This window comes from Osmia bicornis, chromosome 3 (assembly GCF_907164935.1).
Source record: "Osmia bicornis bicornis chromosome 3, iOsmBic2.1, whole genome shotgun sequence".
NCBI classification, from domain to species: domain Eukaryota; kingdom Metazoa; phylum Arthropoda; class Insecta; order Hymenoptera; family Megachilidae; genus Osmia; species Osmia bicornis.
This window is the reverse complement of record NC_060218.1, coordinates 1,027,876-1,047,362: the sequence shown is the minus strand read 5'-3', so window position 1 is coordinate 1,047,362 and position 19,487 is coordinate 1,027,876. Positions and strand designations below refer to the sequence as shown.

Here is a 19,487-nt window from a genome sequence, read left to right as displayed (position 1 = left end):
AGCGACCGTGTATGCATCGCACGCACTCTGTAACTGTTCGAAAGAAAGATTGAAACGGCCAGCGATTCGTGTTACGTTGGAAATTGGACCGGTAAAAGGCGGTGTCTTAAGTGCTAAGTAAAGCGCAACGCATTTGAAATTGCTTTGCCAGCCACGATATTGCATTTGTTTCGCACGAAGCAAGAAAGCACTTCGTGGAAGACGATGTTGCCGACGTTTTCCTTGCTTGAGACATTGTCTTACGTTTCTTAAGTGCGATGCTCTTTAACCTTACGATTGTTCCTTGTCCGTTAGCTGGAAACGATTGAACGATCGCGCGTCGTTAATTCCTCAATTATCCGTTGGTCGAATCGAATCGCCATTTATTAATTAAAGATCGCGATAGGTGCATCGGCGGGGGCCTAACCTCGAGTAACGACACGTATTTTCCGACGAAATTGGGCTGACGTGCCGTATGGAGTGTGCATTGGGAATCGGGAGTCATTCGATTCCGACCACCGACCAACGATTGCTTCGTAATGCCGACTGCGTGTAATACAATGGTCCACCAGCATCGTCATGGGACTCGATCCGAGCGATGCTGACTATTATGCGCGGATAGGGGAACCGCATAAACGAGTTACATCGTTACCGAACGGGCCAATTGTAATATTTATCGGCTACAGTGCGACCTGTTACAGGGTATGGTGATAATAGAGTAGCACAGTGTAATACGATTGGGACGGTATTGCTTGAAATATTGAATTGAGTAGAAAAAAATTGTCGCATTTTTGTGAAAGGAGGTCATTATCTAAAGTATGAAACATAGGTAAAATTATTCGAATAGCAGAATTTTATATTTAAACCCATCTTTTCAATTATTTTAATTCAGCTCTAAAATCAGTATCGTCAAAGAGTTCGATAATCACGAGGAAGAATAATCACGGGAATGTTTCCCGTCTCCATCAAGCTGGCTAATTATAATATTTATCCTGTGTACGTTTAACCTCGGCAGCATCTTGCTAATTATACAAGCAGGGTCATCAGAGCCGAGCTAATATGCTGGTACATGGTGGTCCAGTAAAATAGTAGATCGGTGTATTCAGCTTGACGCACGCTGCACATTCATGCATCTACCTGCACAGCGATGTACGAGTGCATACTGCAGCTTGCACTCGATCGTTTAATATTTCAGGGGCCGCTGCAAGCACCGTCACCGCTTTTCCCGACACACAAACGATCCACCCTGTTCCCGATTCCCGTGAGCTTATTGAAATTGCGGCAGACACGTTCCAAATGCCCGACGTTTCTTTTCTGACCCAACGAATAATACATTCGGTCCCGACAAAACATTTGCCTGTTTCTTTAACACTGACAGCCGCGCATTTCGTGGTGTCTAACAAGGACGCTTTTCAATGCGCTTCCTGGCAATTTTAATTACCTATGCATTGACAAAATTTATCGCACAGAAATTTATTCAAAATTTTTGTAGAATAAAAATTGTTCGTCGAACGAATTCAAAATTTTTGCTTTTATCTGTGGATTTTTGTAACTAGGCAATTATAAAATTTGGGAAATTCTGAAATGTTAGAATTGTGAAAATATCAGTTTCCATTTTGGGAGGGAAAAAGTTCCATCCTGCTTCCTCCCTAATTACAAACGAAGGAATGAAATTTAGCATGAACGAAGCAGTTTCTAAACGAGAGGCTGGCCGATGTACAATTTGCATTCAACGCGCGAAGCGACGCGACCTCTCAGTTTCTCGAGCAAAAGCTTTTTGCGTGGCCGCTTTTTAAGCTCGGCTATCTTTGAGACCCTTCACGCACAAGCCACGCAAGACTAAATTCGAATAGCATTATTCGACGGGACAAAGTTAACGAGACATTTAATTGTGAGGCTGTTAGCAAACGCGGCTGACATGCCGTGCGCGTTTACCTCTTTTGCCAGCATCTCAAACGGAAAAGTGATGACCCCGCGCGAAACACACGCGACCTCGTTAAAAGTGTAATAAATGACGGTGACACAGAGTACAGCGGCAACGTGTGCCATATTGCGCTTCCAAACCCCATGGGTACCTGCTTCGAGCAATAAATATCGCTCGTTGAAATTGCTGTCCCGTGGAATTCCTTTGCCTGGACAAACACCGAACCCCGCCTTCCACGAAGAAATATTCCGCTCGAAGATTAAAGAAAATGAAAATACAGGCAATTAAGTGGTTGCTAAAGCTTTGAATTCATTCGTCGAAGTTTCAACGAAAACCGTCTCGTCAGATGAACCAGAGTAGTTTTAATTTATAAATGCATCTACCTTGCGGATGAAAGTTATATCTCGGCCTATCTCCCTATCCGCATTAGTTTCTTCTGTTTTCCAGTTTCGCTTACGGTCGAAGCGCATATTTGTCACGAGCTTTCGTGAAAACGTTTCCATTCATTGAAAGTCATAGACGCGATCCCGGCGTAACGAGCAGTTTCTGGGTCAGCAACCGGAACGAGTTTGCGTAACTTTCTGAATAATGAAATATCCAGCATCGATTATCGGGCAAAGTTGACGCATCGCCAATTGTCCGGCTAATGTATACTGCACAGAAGCGAGTAACACCGTGCTGTATCCAGCGAAGAAGGAATTATTTATGACGGAACAGAGTTACGATGACAGACGGTAGAAACTATGCATGAAAGCCAGCCTTTTTCTCCTACTTTTTTATGCCTGATTTACTGGAAGCTTTAGCAACATATTCGATGGCCAATTTTTCAATTCCGATATGAATATTATATAGAGTGACTCCAGAGATTTTTATGTTTTTATAGATAGAAATACAGTATGCATGATGTTCATATTGAGACCGATTTTTGGCAGTTATTTAAGCAATTAATTCAGTTGCCCGTAGAGCACCCCAATGCTCGCGTGCACAAGGGCAATTTCGTGTGCACGTCTGAAATAATTTATTTATTTCGACATTTTTTAAACGAGATTATCAAAGTTCTTTTATTGAATAAACGTTCGTTCTTTGAGAGCTAGAATAGGTTCTGTTGTTAATTAAGAAAAAATTGTACAGCACGCGTTTGAATTGTACGTAATTGTTTGCATTGAGAGAAGAACAATAGACGCAAAGTCTTTTCATACTTACACGGTACGTAGGTAACTTATTCGAAGGGAAAAGTTAAATACTACACGGTTAGATTCTTTAAGGTAAAACTTAAACTAAAGTCGCTGCTCTGTTTCATGAATATTCCAAGTAGTCGCTTATACTTGGCTTGTTCTCGTTCCAAGAAAAACCATCGTCGATTCCATTGTCGCAAAGATTAAAAAAAATAAACTTACCCGCCGGAGAAGTTACGAGGGGGTATTAAAATTTTCTTGCACGGAAACAGGTAATGAAGAAAATAACAAGAAAGGGAAAAATATAAGGTTCGTTCGCAACCTAATAAAAGTTCGTCATCAAACTTGTTAAGGATCAAGAATCCGAGGAAAAAGAAGAATATTTATGCTGGTTGTGTTTTAAATATAATAAACCTAAGAAACGTGTTGGTGTACCATGGGTCACTGACCCAAGACAATCGTCCGTCATGGCGGTGAAATTTAATCGCAAGACGTTCGTACGATTAAACGTGGTAGGGGGCAGGCGAGACCTGTGGGACAAAAAGCAGGGGGGATCGGGTCAACGAAATAGGACGGGACAGAACGTAAGAGTATATACATCGGAAGACAGAAGGATGAGTGGAGGCACGGACGAAGGGTAGATCAGCAGGGCCCCCAGATTTCCCCAGCGATTGTCTCACAAAGTCTCGCGGAGTCTCGTCAGGCCATTCATCGGCGACGTGCCGAGACTTAAAGTCTCGGAGGTTCGGTCTGTCGTCTGCCTCGACCTCAAAGAAACAGACCAGGCTTATTCAGTTTCGCGAGCTGATCCCGTCCTCGTCTTCGTCTTCTCCCTTCTATTACAATCGACTCTCGTCTGCCTTGTTACTTGTCCCTTTTTTTTTTTCACGGCAGGCTTGCCAACTGGCCGATAACGGTGATTGAAAAAAGACCCCTGCCAAAATTGAATTTTTCAAGTTGGGGACGTACGAATGCGCTTCAAGTACGAATGGCGTCATAAGACGTCATCGCGTTCAAAACTCGAGAAAGTTGCATTTCACGCACTTTACATGTAAATTTTCATTCGTTGTTGCAGAGAAGAATAAAAAAAAAAAGAATGCATAGGGAATCGCGCAGAGTCACGGCCAAACGATTTATGGATGGACGTTACTTTCTATGAAAACTTTCGCAATCTCGTTCAGGTGTGCGGTATAGGTTAGGTAGGATCGAGTAATATCAAGTTACCTCGTTAAATTGGAAGGGCTTGCTAGGTTGCTTCCTTCTACTCAGAAATTATTCCTTGACTTGCATTATCGAAAATGCTTGCGCGAAACACCCATTAACACCAAATTCAGTACCCCTTGAAGCGACGGATAATATGAATTAATTTTTAATTATTCTGTGCTGCAAATCGTACATTTCAAATGTAATCTTGGGTGATAATGCAGCGTATTCTCCCTGGGAATGCTTGCGCGGAAACAAATCCGTGAAAAAGTTGTATCTCAACAAGATCATTTATTATTTACGGTTGCAGAAATATCCTGGAAATTCTTTCTCTCGTTGCTTGCTCAATTATTTCCGAGCGTTCGCGTCTACATGCGTAGGTTACCGAGTGATGGATGACTCGGTGAGAAAGCCTCTCTTCAGGTTGCCACCATCCGCGGTGGTTGGTCCTTGTTCAACCGAGCCCCAGCACCCTGTTGTATCCTTGCGTGACTCTCCCTTGCCATGGGAGATGCCGCTTGAATAATTACCCCCACGGTGCACTAAACTCCAGTCTGGCTACGTGAAATCCGAGCAGTGAATTCGCCAGACCGCGGGTGCGGTACTTTAAGGGCTAGAGCCCCGTGCAGGTGCTTTAAGGTCGAGCTTCTAATTAATACGTCGGCTACGACGGGTTTTGGTCAGGTTCTCAGCAAATTTTGCTGCGTTAATACAAAGCAGACCTTTGCCGACCAAGCTTCAACAATCAAAGGATGGAAGAATTCGTTGGTCAAGTACGCGTTGCGGTCTTCTCTACATTTATACCGTAATTCGAGCGTCATTGTTCGCCTTTTCGATAGAGAATATCAAAAATTCCTTGATGCGAGAGAATCAGAGAAATTTCAGTCGGCACAGATGTGAAATCGCATGAAAAATTAGCTGCCGCTCGCCGGGTAAAGAGACAAATGCTGACTGCATTTACTTCGCTCACGAATCGTCGCAACAATTTTTATTAGTCTACTGCCGGGTCATTAGTATTCCCGACGATACGGGACAAACGATGGGGGTGTCTCGAAGCGGGGATGGGTGGACGAGTAAAGCAACGAGGGTTGGCGAAGTCGTTGCATTGGCGTTTCAACGCGCCACGCTGTTCCAATTTATAAAGCTACCTACGAAATTAAGAAGCTGTAAATCTGCGATCCCGAATTAGTATTCCGCCTGACGAGCAGCCGCGTCTCCGTGCTGCTGGAAATCGCCGCTTCGACGCGGACCAACAGCCATTGCAGCGGCCTTCTACAGCTGCCGCCTTCGTCGGATAAAACCGGGCCATTCTTATTGCGAACAGTCGACTAGAATATACGAGGCGATAGAAAGCTCAGGATATGGGAACCAGGAGGCGAATGAATTTAAAAATGAATCAGCGAAGGCAACGTCGGAATACGGCAAAATTAGTAGATATAAAATTTCAATTGTTTTAAAGGTGTGACAAAAAAAGTAAAAATCAGCGAAATATATTGATGGTCATTGTCGTGGAACCCTGTGACAGACAAATGTTGCTTGAAAGTGAAATATCTTGGAAAAGGTATTACAGTCTTGAAATATGAAAAAAACAATGCGATGAATATATTATTTAAATAAACTTTTGTTCCACAATAAAATATGCAAAATACGAAACTGGTGTTATTTGAAATAGGTCAGAGGAAAGAAACGAGGAAACAGAGGGAATCTATTTGAAATTCTTCAAGCGTAGTCATAAATATCTGAGGTTGAATTTATTGGGAACATCATGTGGCGGTCTATAAATTAAGGTCGACGTTTATGCGTCAGAAAGCAATTGCAAATTATGAAAAAAAAAACGGTATTGTTATAGAAAAAAGTTAAGTTTAGATCGTAATTAAAATAGATACCTGTAAATTAGGTAACCGTATTGGTAACATCAACTAAAAGTGACGGTGATTGAAGCTCGATGAAACACAAACATCAGAGTACATCAAATAAGGACTCATCATCCACTTTGCTTTTACTACAAATGTTCCCAGTTACCAGCATCCGACATGATTCCCTAATTAATCGTAATTATTAATCGCACGCTGTTGGCATTACAAACTACACCATTTATTGACTTCAGTGCCGAATCGATTGATCCAATAATGTACCTCTGTTGGATACGTGTCCTGCCGATAGTTAATTGAACGATAATTCCGATTTCATCAAACGACTGGATATTAATTTTCCCTAGATGGGAAATTTCGTTTGTTAAGGACAACAGATAACAACGCATGATTAACTTTCTCATTGTTGTTCGAAATGGAACAATTGCAAGTCTAATTTCCACTAAAATAATTGTTTTCTATCATTTATTTATTTTGTTTTTGATTCTATTTGGTTTGTGAAAAAATGGTAACATAGTGGGTGGATTTTAATCTAGAAAATTTTATTAAAATAGTAACTATTTTTCTGACTATCCCCTATACCCTAATTTCTGCTATTTAAGACGCATTCCCTTTAAAATCACAACGTTAAATTACCCCGCAATAGCTTTGCACAAGAATACGTAGCTACAAATGAATAAACAATGTACTTCCACAACGCAGTTCCATCGCTTTAACTGGTTCTACAGAAGTTACTTCAGTTCTCCGGTTACCCACATCGTTCCACTATTAACCCAAATGAACGTAAACGAGAATAAAGACATTACGGGCGCATATACGTACATTATATACCTCAAAATGATTGAATATGCGTCCGAGTGAATTAGTGGTCACGTTGAATTAAATATAAGATGCCCTGAGGGGGTCGGATCTTGGACGGTAGTCGCTATTAATGTCACCAACCCCAACCATGGGGTCATGGATATCTTTGGAGGGGTGCATTCTTAATCAGGTGTGCCTTTCGTTACAGTTGTACCAGATAGAGCTTCATCCTCCGACAGACCCCAGTTATTTTTAAAAATCTATCCCCAATGAAGATAATTATTTCTGAGATCAGCATTTGGTAATTTCGAAATTTGGAAAATTAAAAAGTTGGAAATTTGGAAACATGCAAAGTTGAAAATTTGGAATTATCGTTAGATGGATAAACGAGAATCGAATATAATTTATGTACACGAAATTGAATATCTGACTTTTTTCTCCCTCTTCCATTTTAATTTACGATGGAATAGTATTATTTCGCAGGTATTCCATGATCCTTCGAGCTGCTTCTTAAGAATTTTTCATCCGTTCGGCTCTCGAACGGAGCCGCTCCTCTCCGCTTCCTCAATATCTCTTTCCATTAGGATCGCTAATCGTTTTATCATCTCAAGATTAATGGGATCAACGGAGCGCTTTTAATTTCTGTCGTCAAGAACCCACCGCTTACGTCAGCTCCTTCCTAGGCAGAGGGAAATGAAATTCTCGTTTCATATTCGAGATTGGAGATTCTTTTTCTGCGGATCTAAGAAAACCGCTTATCTCACAGCTAAATATATGTATATTGAAATATAAGGAAACGTAAGCATATCAAAGATGAACGACTCAGGGATATCTGGAAATATTAAATGAACTAAATGTTTATAATTATTGCAAAATTTTTGTACGTTTCTCCTTAACGTGTGAATTTTAGTAAACGAATATTCTACTCGATATCAATCATCAAAATGTTACAAATTAGAAATAATAAAAGTGCAGACTTGAGAGTAGGACACAGTTTACGCTCATTGAAGAGCTCAGAGTTTCATACGTATATGTGTACCGAAAAGGGCGAAGAACCATCATCGGTTCACGAGACGGCCTTTAAACTCTCCCTCGTTTCTTTCGCTCATGAGAAAGTCCTGCTGTACTTTTCCTCCTTTGCTGCTCTTTTTGCCGCCGGATACGACGCATTTTCGGACTTGGACGGGAAACTTTCCCGCGAAACTTTCGACACTCTTTGCGTTTCACCGGCTACGGAAGACACGGTACCATGAAAGGAAACGTACGTCCCTTTGACGAACGATCGGCGATGGGCGTGTAATTTTCTGTGAAAGTTTGATCTCGAACCAGCGGGGGATGGATAGAAGTTTAGAGGCCGGCGAAATGGTGTAGGATGTAATTGGAAAGTTCATTAAATTTCTGGAGATAAACTCGTGGTGAACAATCGAGTGCATTGCTACAAAGAATTCTAACCCAACCTAGTTGAAGTCTGAAAATATTTAACAAGGATTTGCAACAACTGAAACGTTTAAAAAAAGCAACTTACAAGAGCGATTCTTTAATTTTCATCTCGGTTGTCCGATAGTCCAAAGATGATCTTGATTCTTAAAATTCCCGATGCATGTCCTCGAGGCCGATATTGGAAAAACCTATCGATGCCTTCTCATCTACTCGTTGGCATTCAATAGAACCGAACGAAATATTCGGACGCAATTTCTTTATGATAATTCAATTTTTCTCCTTGGCCATCTTCAGGTTCGCGAGGCCAGCAGGGTCCATCGACTCGCCAACGTTCAAGCTTTTACATACCTCGCGTACCGACCTTCAACCTTTTATCCTGCAAATGTCCAGACCATATTGCCCGGCGAACAAGCTGCTGTTGGCCTAAAGAATCCTATCCGCCTTTTGTGAATTCATTTTGAATGCTCCCCACCTATACTGCTCCCCTTGGGACCCGTTTCCCTTTATCGATGCTTCATGGAAATTGATCGATTCCAGCCTCGGGCTGTACCTACCAGGATATTTCTTGTACGAGATCGTTCCAGTTAGCCCTATAACTATTCAATTTTTGTTATAAGAAAAAATAGCCAAAAATTCATTTTGGTACTTGAGGAATTGTTTCGGTATTTGAAATAAATTAGAGTTATAAAAAATGCAATACATTTTTTGAAAAAGCAAGCTTTGAATTTTGATTCTATTTTCCCAATTTTATGACTAAATTTCACGATACTAATACCACGTTTCGATGCGCATATCGATATATCGCTTAATTTTAACGACGCTACGAACATACATATATAATGTAAACCCAATACCTTGGAACATGCATGCTGGTAAACGCCATACGATATCCGATCCTTGATGCTGACATCAAATCCCCGACACCACCATTATACGTTCATTTCAGGTTAATACTTGGCTAATGTTGCTACATCGACCTAACGATCAACACTGTTGGACGTTAAAGTAGAGGATGCTTCCATTGTCCTTCTATCTCATGTTACATGTACAATTAGTGAATAAATTACACTTTATTTTTTGAAAACCCGATTCCTACGACACGTGTGAACTCGAAATTTTTATTGATTTCTGTAAGTATATGATTTTATCTATCAGCTGTTGCTTAGCCTATATTGTTCTGTACGAAGTACCAATACCAATTGGAAAATCGAAGTATCCACGAGGGTGGTTACGCAGACCCGTTAAGCCTCCTTAGTGGTGGCAATATACGAGAAGGATTTATTGGCTAACCCAGGCTAATACCACCGCAAATGACGTGTTCATCTGGCGAGCTAATTAGTAACTTATGAAACGAATTGGAACGCTACCTCTAATAACCGTATATATGTATAGTGTTAACCAATAAAAGGGGTTTATAATTTTAAAGGAAAAAATTCAAGGAGAAAATTAAAAAGTTAAATTAAATAAAATAGAATTTTATTTATTTGTTCTAAATATCTAATGAGAGTAATACTTGGAAAATTCTTCAAAAATTTGGTATCGAAAGCCATTGTTTACTGACTCATTCAGATTGCTAAGATAATCGACGTCTATTTGGCGACATTTGTCTTCGTCCGAAGAAGAATGACACATAGAAGGACAATTAGAAGAAAGTGGACAAAGTTGTCTTAGCAAATACCACTTAAGAAAATACAATCGGGTGAGGCGGTAATCGAAGAATGCATTTGTGCCATGGCAGGAAAATCCTGGACCAAATAATCGGATAACGTCTGCCCTTCTAAGGCAGCGAGGATATAATGGGGAAGTTTGGGAAGCAGTAAAATAAGAGGAAAAAGGGAGAGTGCTGTATGGATGCTACTCGAAATGGATTATATAGGATATAGATACGAAGTAGCCACGTTCGTGAAGCAGAAATGATCGAAGGTATTGCTAATGAAATAAATGAATTGATTTCAGGTGGTGACGTGTATTCGTGTGATCGTGACTCCGAGCCGGAGTAATCATCGAGGTACATGAAAGAAGGACATGAACTACTCTCAAGGTAAGCAACTAAATTTCGATTTCGGAATTCGACCAGTTTACAAGTTCCATTGAATTTCGAGAGAAGGCAGTGTTGATACTCGGTCTGTGTACATACACCTACACACGCGTCAGTCAGACGACGCGACGCGACGCGACGCTACGCTACGCGACGTGCACATGGAAAATTCGTCGAAGGTTTGTCGTCGTCCGATCTCTAGCTAGAAGCTCGAAGCCAAGCACCGAGCGGTCTGAAACTGTTCGGAAATTCACTCAACTAATCAAATACCGCTAAAACCGCTAAACAAGTTAGGTTAGCAATCTACGTGCTCCGAATGGCAACTTCGAACTGCTCTGCGGCTGCGAAGCGCGAAAACGCTCGCGACTGCTTCCGCAATCCGCATTGCAACCTTCGTCGTCCCTCCAACGATGCCAATCCCTTAACGAGTTCCATGTTAACGCGGACCATTCCTATCGTACCTTAACCTTTCCTTACATAACTTATTTTACAGTCATAACCGCTATTATATTAGTTTCTGAAACCCACTATACATCAAATTCTCAAATTTCCAAGTTTCGGAATTTTGAAACTTGAAGAAATTTCAAGTTTATAAATTTTCAAATTGTGAAACTTCCTATCCATCAGTGTCCCCTTTAACTATCAGAGATCACACAGAGAGGTGTTTCTAAGCACACGTATCCACAAAGGGGAATTTTAACTAGAACCTGCATTTGCATTCGACGATTCTTTCACGCAGCTAAATATATGCATTTCTAACATTGACTTAATTTGCATCCCTAACCTTCCACGTTTAAAATGACCAACTAAGAAAAAAAAGAAAAGGGCAAGAAACGTAGTGTAGCGATGTGAATCGGTATAGACAGCCGGTTCTGCATTTGCATGTGAATGTCCATAAAGGCGAGTGTGCATTAGTAGGTGGCTGTTCGTTCAGGACAGGTATGGAAAGATAAGGTCGCTTGTCAAATATGAGAACAATTAGGGGGACGGAAAAGGGTCACGGGAAAACATCTTGACGGGCTAACCACACGTGTCTTTCCAACCCCTTGGGGACAAAGTGACCCCTGGCTGTTCGAACGTACGACCTAAAACGTGATGCTCGTACAATTAAAAACTCGTTCGGTTTACATAGATGCTCTCAGGAGAGTTTTTGTTGCCGTACATAGGAAGGGTCGCTACGGGTCTTTTACATAATGGCTTTTCCAGCAAAATTAAATTCTTTGGGAACCATGCGACCAAGGACGCGATGATCATCAGCAGAAAATAGTTTTACGGATATTTCTGCCAGCCACTTCACGAGTGTTGGAAACACAACGTTAAACGTGTAATTTATATAATATTTAGAGGAAAATACTGATGAAATTTGGCCAGCATAAGTGAAAGAAAATTTCAAAGAATATTATCACACACTTATATGTATAATTTTACAAAGAATTGTTATTTCATTGGATAGAAGTAAGAATAAACGTCTAGTGTTGATACTGCATGATCAATAATACATCCGATTTGGAATATTGGATTGGACAGGTTCTATCCAGGACCCTCCCATAGTAACCCTGCGATCAAAACTTCCTTTAGGAGGGTATAAAAGGAAATTCAGAAAAAGTGGGCAACACGCCAACGTTTCGAATAGAAGGCAAATAATGAATTTAGTCTCTTTTAAAGAGGTTATTGACGGAATCCATTGCTGTTCCTAAACGCATGGTCGATCGTGCGAGTGAGCCAGAACCACCCTTCTACTTTTCATCCCCTCTTCCTCTCCATAACGTAATTACGAAACTCGTCCTCGACCATGCCAAAGGGGTTGTTTCTTTGTCAATTTTTTCCCTCTTGCCGTCCTCTGTGAAACCGATGTTTACCCGGATGACCACTTCCGCCATAAATCCCGATTGCGAAGTTAGCGCAATCCTTGAAAATTCCAATGACGTTTAGTTATACATTTTTTAGTCGATCGTCTTTAGAAGAACAAATTATTTAATTTGAAAATGAAGTGTGATATTGAATGCATTAAAGGTAGCATTTGTGAGCATAGTAATGTTTCATGGCAGGGACTTTCAACCCCTTTCATATATCAACCCCTTCTCAAAATTGGATTTAACTCCGCAACCCCTTTCTATATTGATGACAAGCAAGAATGAGGTACAAACACACTTTCTGTTAAAATTCGGTGAATAATTTTAGACTAGCTAAAATTGATTAATGTAAATTTGTCCCCGAAATTATAAAATTCACGAGTCTAAGGGAATAAATCTACTGCCTTAGTAGTTAATAAAAATAAACTCGTTTCCTGATGAAACTTACATTCCTCGAAATTGCAGAGATTCGGAGCAACAAGATCGGAATAAATTGTAAAAAAATGTCGATGGAAGAGCGGATATGCATGCGACTTATGTATTTGTAAATACCTTGTACACCGCTGACCTCTCGGTGACGATCCCTTCGTTACCGGCGCGGTTGTCATTGTTCCGTAGCTGTAATTGAATTCCCAAGGCAGCCGCTGGCAACCAATCCTCATCCTCTCGGCATCAGCAATCCGAGAGCAGCGTCGATTCCACGTTGAAACTCTACGAGATCCTGATTTACCCCATTCAGCCGGGAATAATGCGATATCCCGACCCCGAAAGCCACGTCGAACCTCGCTTCGAACAGGGTCATCTTAGTTGAGGGGGGTTACTCGTGATCTCTAAATGTCCGTTCGCTCCGTCGCTTTTCCGGATGCTTGCTCGCACGTGATTTCCATCTTGAAAAGCAAACGCAAAATCACAGATGTTTTAGGAGATACTGAATGGATCTGATAAAGCAAAAACCGTGGTTTCTTTAACGCGGATTAATTAGAACGTGACATGGATATACACGGACAGATGCATTTTCTTCTGCGGTTTCCTCGCTTCAAAATGTCATACGGGACACGGACTTTGGAATTATAATTAGGTACGGAGAGATTCCGAGGGTGGAAGGGTTTCTAATTAAATTTGTATTATTCTTAATTGCTTTTAGCCAATCTTATGAACGCGATGTGGTTGAATGAACTTTTACTAAAAATCTATTTTAAAAATTAATCTACACCTTGAATTGTATCAGATTTTTATATCAGAAAGATGCATGGTTAATGAATAAAAAGCATTCTTCGAGGAATGTAGAAATTCAGTTTCGAGTAGCGAAGCAATCATCTTCGTTTCATTTCGTCCACTTAACCGAACGATGTATCATTGCTAAGCAGAGACAGAGGATATTATGGAGAACAACGTTTCCAGGGTATTTGGTGGAATTTCTGGGTCGGGTGTGTTCTGTCGACGGCAGATTTTTGGTACGGATGGGTTATGGGTCAGTTCGGTTGGCGGACAGTTAGGTGGACGTGAACAATCGATGTTAGCCATCAGTTGCAGTTTGCGCGATGCAGTTATACCCGGGACAATTGTTATTGACAAATCGTAATGCCGGTCATCAGTCATGGCGGAGACAGGAGGTTCGCAGCGGTGTGGACCGCGTGTTTATACGCTTCCTGCGTGCATCCGCATCTGGCTACAATCTATGCAACAAAGACCCCTTCGCACCGTGTCCTCGATGACTCGAGGTAAACGGCGTCAATCTCGTGATGGAGACAGGATAACGCTCGATCGAGCCTCGGCACACATTTGCATTTGCATTTGATGACGTGAAATGTTAACAAGTGAACGCCGTTGAAAATCAATTCGCAAAATCGGCCAACAGAAAAGAAAGAAAACGTTCAGTTTCAAAAAATTTATCCTAACAATAAATCATACTTTATACTTAATAAATCATCATAAATCAATTTTCAATTTTATAACACCTACACGGTGGTAAAAAGATATTGATTGGAAATACGAAAGTGATACGTCCATTATCTGAAATAATCCATCGCGCAAACAAAATTAACAAATGAGTTAATTTGATTCATTTCCAGGGAAGAAAAACATAAACCGCCACCGGCTACGTAGCCATCAAAACGAACAGATGGACAGGCGTTATAATACGACTGTTTTTCTTGTTTTTTCCACCGCAAATAAGAGATAATGTTGGCAACCTTAACGAGATTCACGTCGTTCCGTTTCACCTCGTAATTTCGCTACGAGGCATTCTACGAAAGAATACACGACGAAGCTGACTGTTTTCGACCTGGTTTTGTTTCCCGGCCGGCGACGCCGTTGAAAGATCGTCGCTCACGATTGCCACCGATGCTGAATGTTTTCGTTTCGAGTATTCCCTCGGTTTTTTAATTAAAAAATCCTCGGGCGTCGCGTGGCGGTCTCGTTAGCAAGGTATTTCACGCCTTCCTTTTTAATCAAAGTGCCGTGAGTAAACAGACGGATCCGCGAATCACGGCTTATCTTGTCGCGGTTTCTGGAAAACAGACGGAGAGACACTGGTGAGAAAAGATAGGATGGAAAAATTATATTTCAGAAATGTCTGGCTGTGAGATTTATAATTAAGATTACATTTTAGATCATTGTTAATTAATGGACTTTATGCTTTAAATTGAACTACCATAAGTGTCAATTCATGATAATTTTATGTCAAGAAACGAGCGCAAGCGTGGCAGAGAGTGGAAAGCTTTTGCCGTAGAGGCAATGATTAAGCGAACGGACGGAAAGGGAACGTTAAAAACGCACGTGACGATGAGTAGGTAGAAAGGATGGATTAGTTAGCCGAGGTAGGAGCAAGTTGTGCACGAGACTCGATAAGAAAAGCCAGGTAACGTGACCTGTTGGCCAGCAGCAATTGCTGTCGGCCGTTAGAGTGGTTGCCATTTAAATTTCATTACAAACCTAAACTGCAACCAACGTGCACTCGCAACACGCTGGTCGGTTATAAAAAGTCGACGCTGTGCATTATCGAACTGATAAGGGGGCTGCGTTTCCAACCGGAGCAATGACTTAATAGAAATCCACCGAACTCGTAACCTGACGTTCTACGAAACAGGTTATTTCGCGAATTTTTATGCTCACTATTATTTCCTATAACTTGCTGTAATCGCTTCATTATCAGAAATATGTTGCGTAAATTAAAGAAAATTATTTTTAACAGTCGTACACAATATTAAGTTGTGGCGTATTAAATGATGGATTTTGTTGTAGCATAAAAATCATTTAATCTCCTTATGTTTCAAATTGATCATTTAATACGGAACGATCCAATGGTTGGGGCTGTTCTCTAATTCCCTGAAATTACACCTGATTTAGGCAGCGTTACGCTTAACTAAACTAGCAAAAAGGGAGATTCGTGTGCAGTGTCTGAATGGATGGACAAACGAAGAAGCGCGATAGCTGTGCAGGAGGTTAACGTTCACCAGAAGCTGCACCCGCCAAGAACCGGAGGCGTGCTCGAGGACCTCTATTGAATTAACTCCATTCAACAAATTGCTCTCGCATTATGCCGGATCACGCCTGAGCTAAGTTCCACCCACCGTTCGCGGTGGTCTTCTCTGTCACAAAACGGCCACGGCGACGACCAGAACAAAGTCTTTGTACGATTGAAATTCGTACCCCGTTGCCGCACACCGACGATGTCCCTTTTGTAATTCATCAAAGAGTCGGGGCTTCTTCGACCGTCCCCTTCAATTTTACTTCGTCGACGGAAAATTTCACTCCCACGTAAGAATCCATCCGGCGATCGGTCAGAGGATTTTATTAGAAATTAGAAATTTCAATTTTGCACATTCTAATATTTTGAAATTCATTTTGAAATCTAGAAATTTTCAATCTTAAAGTTTAACTTCTGTCCCAGTATTTTCACCCTTTTATTTTTCATACCTCGTACATTCTTATATCTTCGACCTCGCATATAACGTTTTCTAGCTGCGAGAAAATGCGAGAAGAAAGAAGATAGAAATCACGAATCGTAGAAGAATAAAGCAAAAAGAAGAAAAGGCAGAGGTTGAGAGAGCGAGAAGAAAATGGAGAGGACACTCGGCAATTTTTCCCCCAAGGCTACCGCGTGCTGCTACAGCTATGAGTAAACGAACGATAAATTTTCCTTGAAAAATAAAAATAAAGGGAAACACGGTCGAAAAGGGACGACGAAACATCTCACGCGATGCACAATACGAGCCTCCACTTTTGCTTCTGACCTCTTCTCTCCTTTTTTCTGTCTAAACTGTCCACCAATCGAGAACTGTGTCGACGATCAAATTCAATTTCCTTTATCAATTATGGTATGTATCTAGGAATATCTTTCTTCGTTTTTATAAAAATAATTTTCAGTAATCATTAAAATTTATCCAATTCCTGTTTGGAAATTTAAACATTTAGAAACATAGAAACATGCACAAATTTTCCAACTTTCAAATTTTTGCATTTGCTAATTTGCAAATTTGGGAAATTAAATTATTTTCAATGGTGATTCAATGGAAACTTAACAACTTACATGATCCATCAAATCATTTTAGTATATAACATTGCTTTTCCATTTTATCTGGGAAATAGAGGTGACTGTGAAATGGTAATTTTTGATGGAAAAATCGAACGCGATAATTGAATCGCTAGGAACGAAAAAATGGGCTGAAACGAGCTTCATCGTCGCCGAATATTCAGTAAAAGTTTGAACTAGTTCAGATCCCTCTGCAATTTTATTTCATTTTATTCTTTCTTTTTTTTTTGCATCAAAAACAAGTTGTACCCGTTCATTTTATCTCTTTTTTCTTTCACTCATTACCCACCCACCTTAATTTCTCTTTACCGTTCACCCTCTTTCGCCAGTGTCCGACCTTTCTGGCTGCTTGACCATTATTTACACCTACCCCTCCTCCCTTCTCCTCCTCCTCCTCCTTGTTCAAGCTCGATTGTACCCCAAGCGTAAATAAATGACCCCGTGATTTTTAATTGGACTCGGCCTAGCACTCCAGTTCTTCAGAATAAACGAGCTGTCCGACGAATAAGATCGCGACAAAAGTTGAAGGGGAGCGTCGATTTTACATTCAACTTTCCTTTAGCGTGGTAACTATACGACAGTGATGGGTGGATCAAGTGCCCGCTGAAGAAATCACGGGCACCCCTGTGTACGGTGCGGTCAGTATGAGGTGTGGGAAAGTTTGTAAATTATTCAACTTTGATATTTTTAAATTTGGTAAATTGGATATTTGGAAATTTAGAAGTTTAAAGAATATAGAAAAATAAAATTTGTCTATTTGAAAATATAAAAGTTTCAAATTTTCATATTGATCCTTAGTTTTACGTGCTAATTATAAATTTTCAAATATAATTTTCGTAGCAATTCATTCTTCCTTACAAAATCCACTTAAATCTACTTAAATCTAATTTGAAAGCATCCAATCTCTTGCAAACGGAGTTACAAATCCTGGGTCACGAAAATACCCAACAAACCCTGGGAAAAGTAGCATTCGTTGAAAGCGTGATTCGCTAGTATCGTGACATGAAATGAGGTTGTTTGCCCAGAATTATTCGCGAGAATTTAGTTGGCGTAGGGTCAATGAGAAGAATGTTAAACATACATACAGAGTGTTTCAAAAAAGAAACTATATTTTCTTCGTGTAAAAATAAAATTGAAAGTTTCTCTACCATTTTGCAATTTGTGGTTTAAAATTGAAAATTTAGTACTCGTGTTGTCCTATGTTAATGTTCAAATGCACTCTCAAAATCGAAAGTAAAAAAGTTTCAAAATTTCAAAACTAACTTTTTGTAAAATTTCCAAATTTAATAGTTCTAAAACTTAAATTCTTAAGTTTCGGAATGCAAAACTTTCAAAAATATTAGTAATAACCTGAAAGTTTCTTAAATAAGCGTTTTCGTTAGTATGCGCTACTTTTGAAACATTCTGTATATCTGATAGCAAGCTAGAAACTGCGACCCAGTTTCGATACAACTAGATGTTGTTGCACACGTAAGACCACGAACCATAGACCAGACAAGTTCTAGCATTCGCCATGCAAAATGGAATCGCGCTTTTACCCTCCTGCAGCCCTCTTCTTTCCCTTCCTCCCTGCTTCAGAGCTTGGGAATACGTTAATTACTCAAAGGAATTTACTTGGCCGGCCCTCTTTAACCGTTATCAAGTTTCCATGGATTTAGTAGCTACGCGTCACGGAATCGTCGTTCTGAAACACTGATGGAAAAAAGGAACGTTAGCACCCACGCGAGAGTAATTAAAACTTTGAGAGATTTCCGAGCAACCTCTCCCCTAGCAAACCGGGGGATCAGTCTTATTATAAATCAGGAAAAGTGAAGAGCTCTGTAATCTGAAGGATCTCGTTTGCTTCTGAAACGTTAACGCTGTCTGGTGTACGATTAACGATCATCGTCACAGGGGATCATGCGTCTATTCAGATATGGTATTAGTATCTAAAAGACTGTTATTCTCCCTTTGTGTTTTTAACGCGAATATAAATGGTTTCTTTCAGTTATTAAAGGGGTATTTCTTTGTAGATGGATCATTTTTGGGCAACTTGTGGGAGTAAAGACTAACTATCACAGTGACAAATATGTTGAGTTATTTCAACATGTCAAAACCTAAAATTATAAAACCTTGAAAAATTTTACTGAAATTTTAAAAATGTCAGAATCTCCTTAAAAATGTCTACCATGCCCAATACTGTACACCATCTACAATTGGTAAATGATTGTAGTGAATAATTGAACGAGCCAGCAGAAATCAATTAACTAAAGTTGACGCAGCGAAACCGAAGTGTCATTATCAGTGCAGGCTAATGCGTAATGCTTTTGGAGATTGATTTCGAATGGTTCGTTTCGAAAATCACCGAACAAATAGCAAACCGTTGACGAACGAATACAAGCGTAGTTTTGCAATTTCCGCAGAGAAAATGAACATTATTAAATTACCTTAGATTTTTCATTTCAAGTAGGAATCGTAATAGGCATTAGAGTTTGCACAGGTTTTGTACTCTCCTTTAAAATTCCTCTGCACTCTGTATACCAACAATAAGATGATTCAATTCAATGCTCACGTAGCACATTGCTCTTACAATCGTACGTTCCATCCGTTCATCTTTTTTTTTTTTTTTCTGAAGTCCCTGGATCGATAGATCCCGTGACAGCAGAGTCGAGAGAATCAGCAGAGATGCG

The 19,487-nt window shown here is 40.3% G+C and overlaps 1 protein-coding gene across 3 annotated transcripts in view; it reads left to right on the top strand.

Moving 5' to 3' along the window:
- Positions 1–10,379: 10,379 nt before the first annotated feature.
- Positions 10,380–19,487, top strand: part of LOC114879610 (teneurin-m) — a 237,706-nt gene continuing 228,598 nt past the window's right edge. For all 3 annotated transcript variants that reach the window (XM_046285253.1, XM_046285251.1, XM_046285252.1), the window contains exon 1: positions 10,380–10,434. In XM_046285253.1, the coding sequence (XP_046141209.1) occupies positions 10,419–10,434 (16 nt within the window). In that variant the 5' untranslated portion in view covers positions 10,380–10,418. The remainder of the gene's footprint in view (positions 10,435–19,487) is intronic.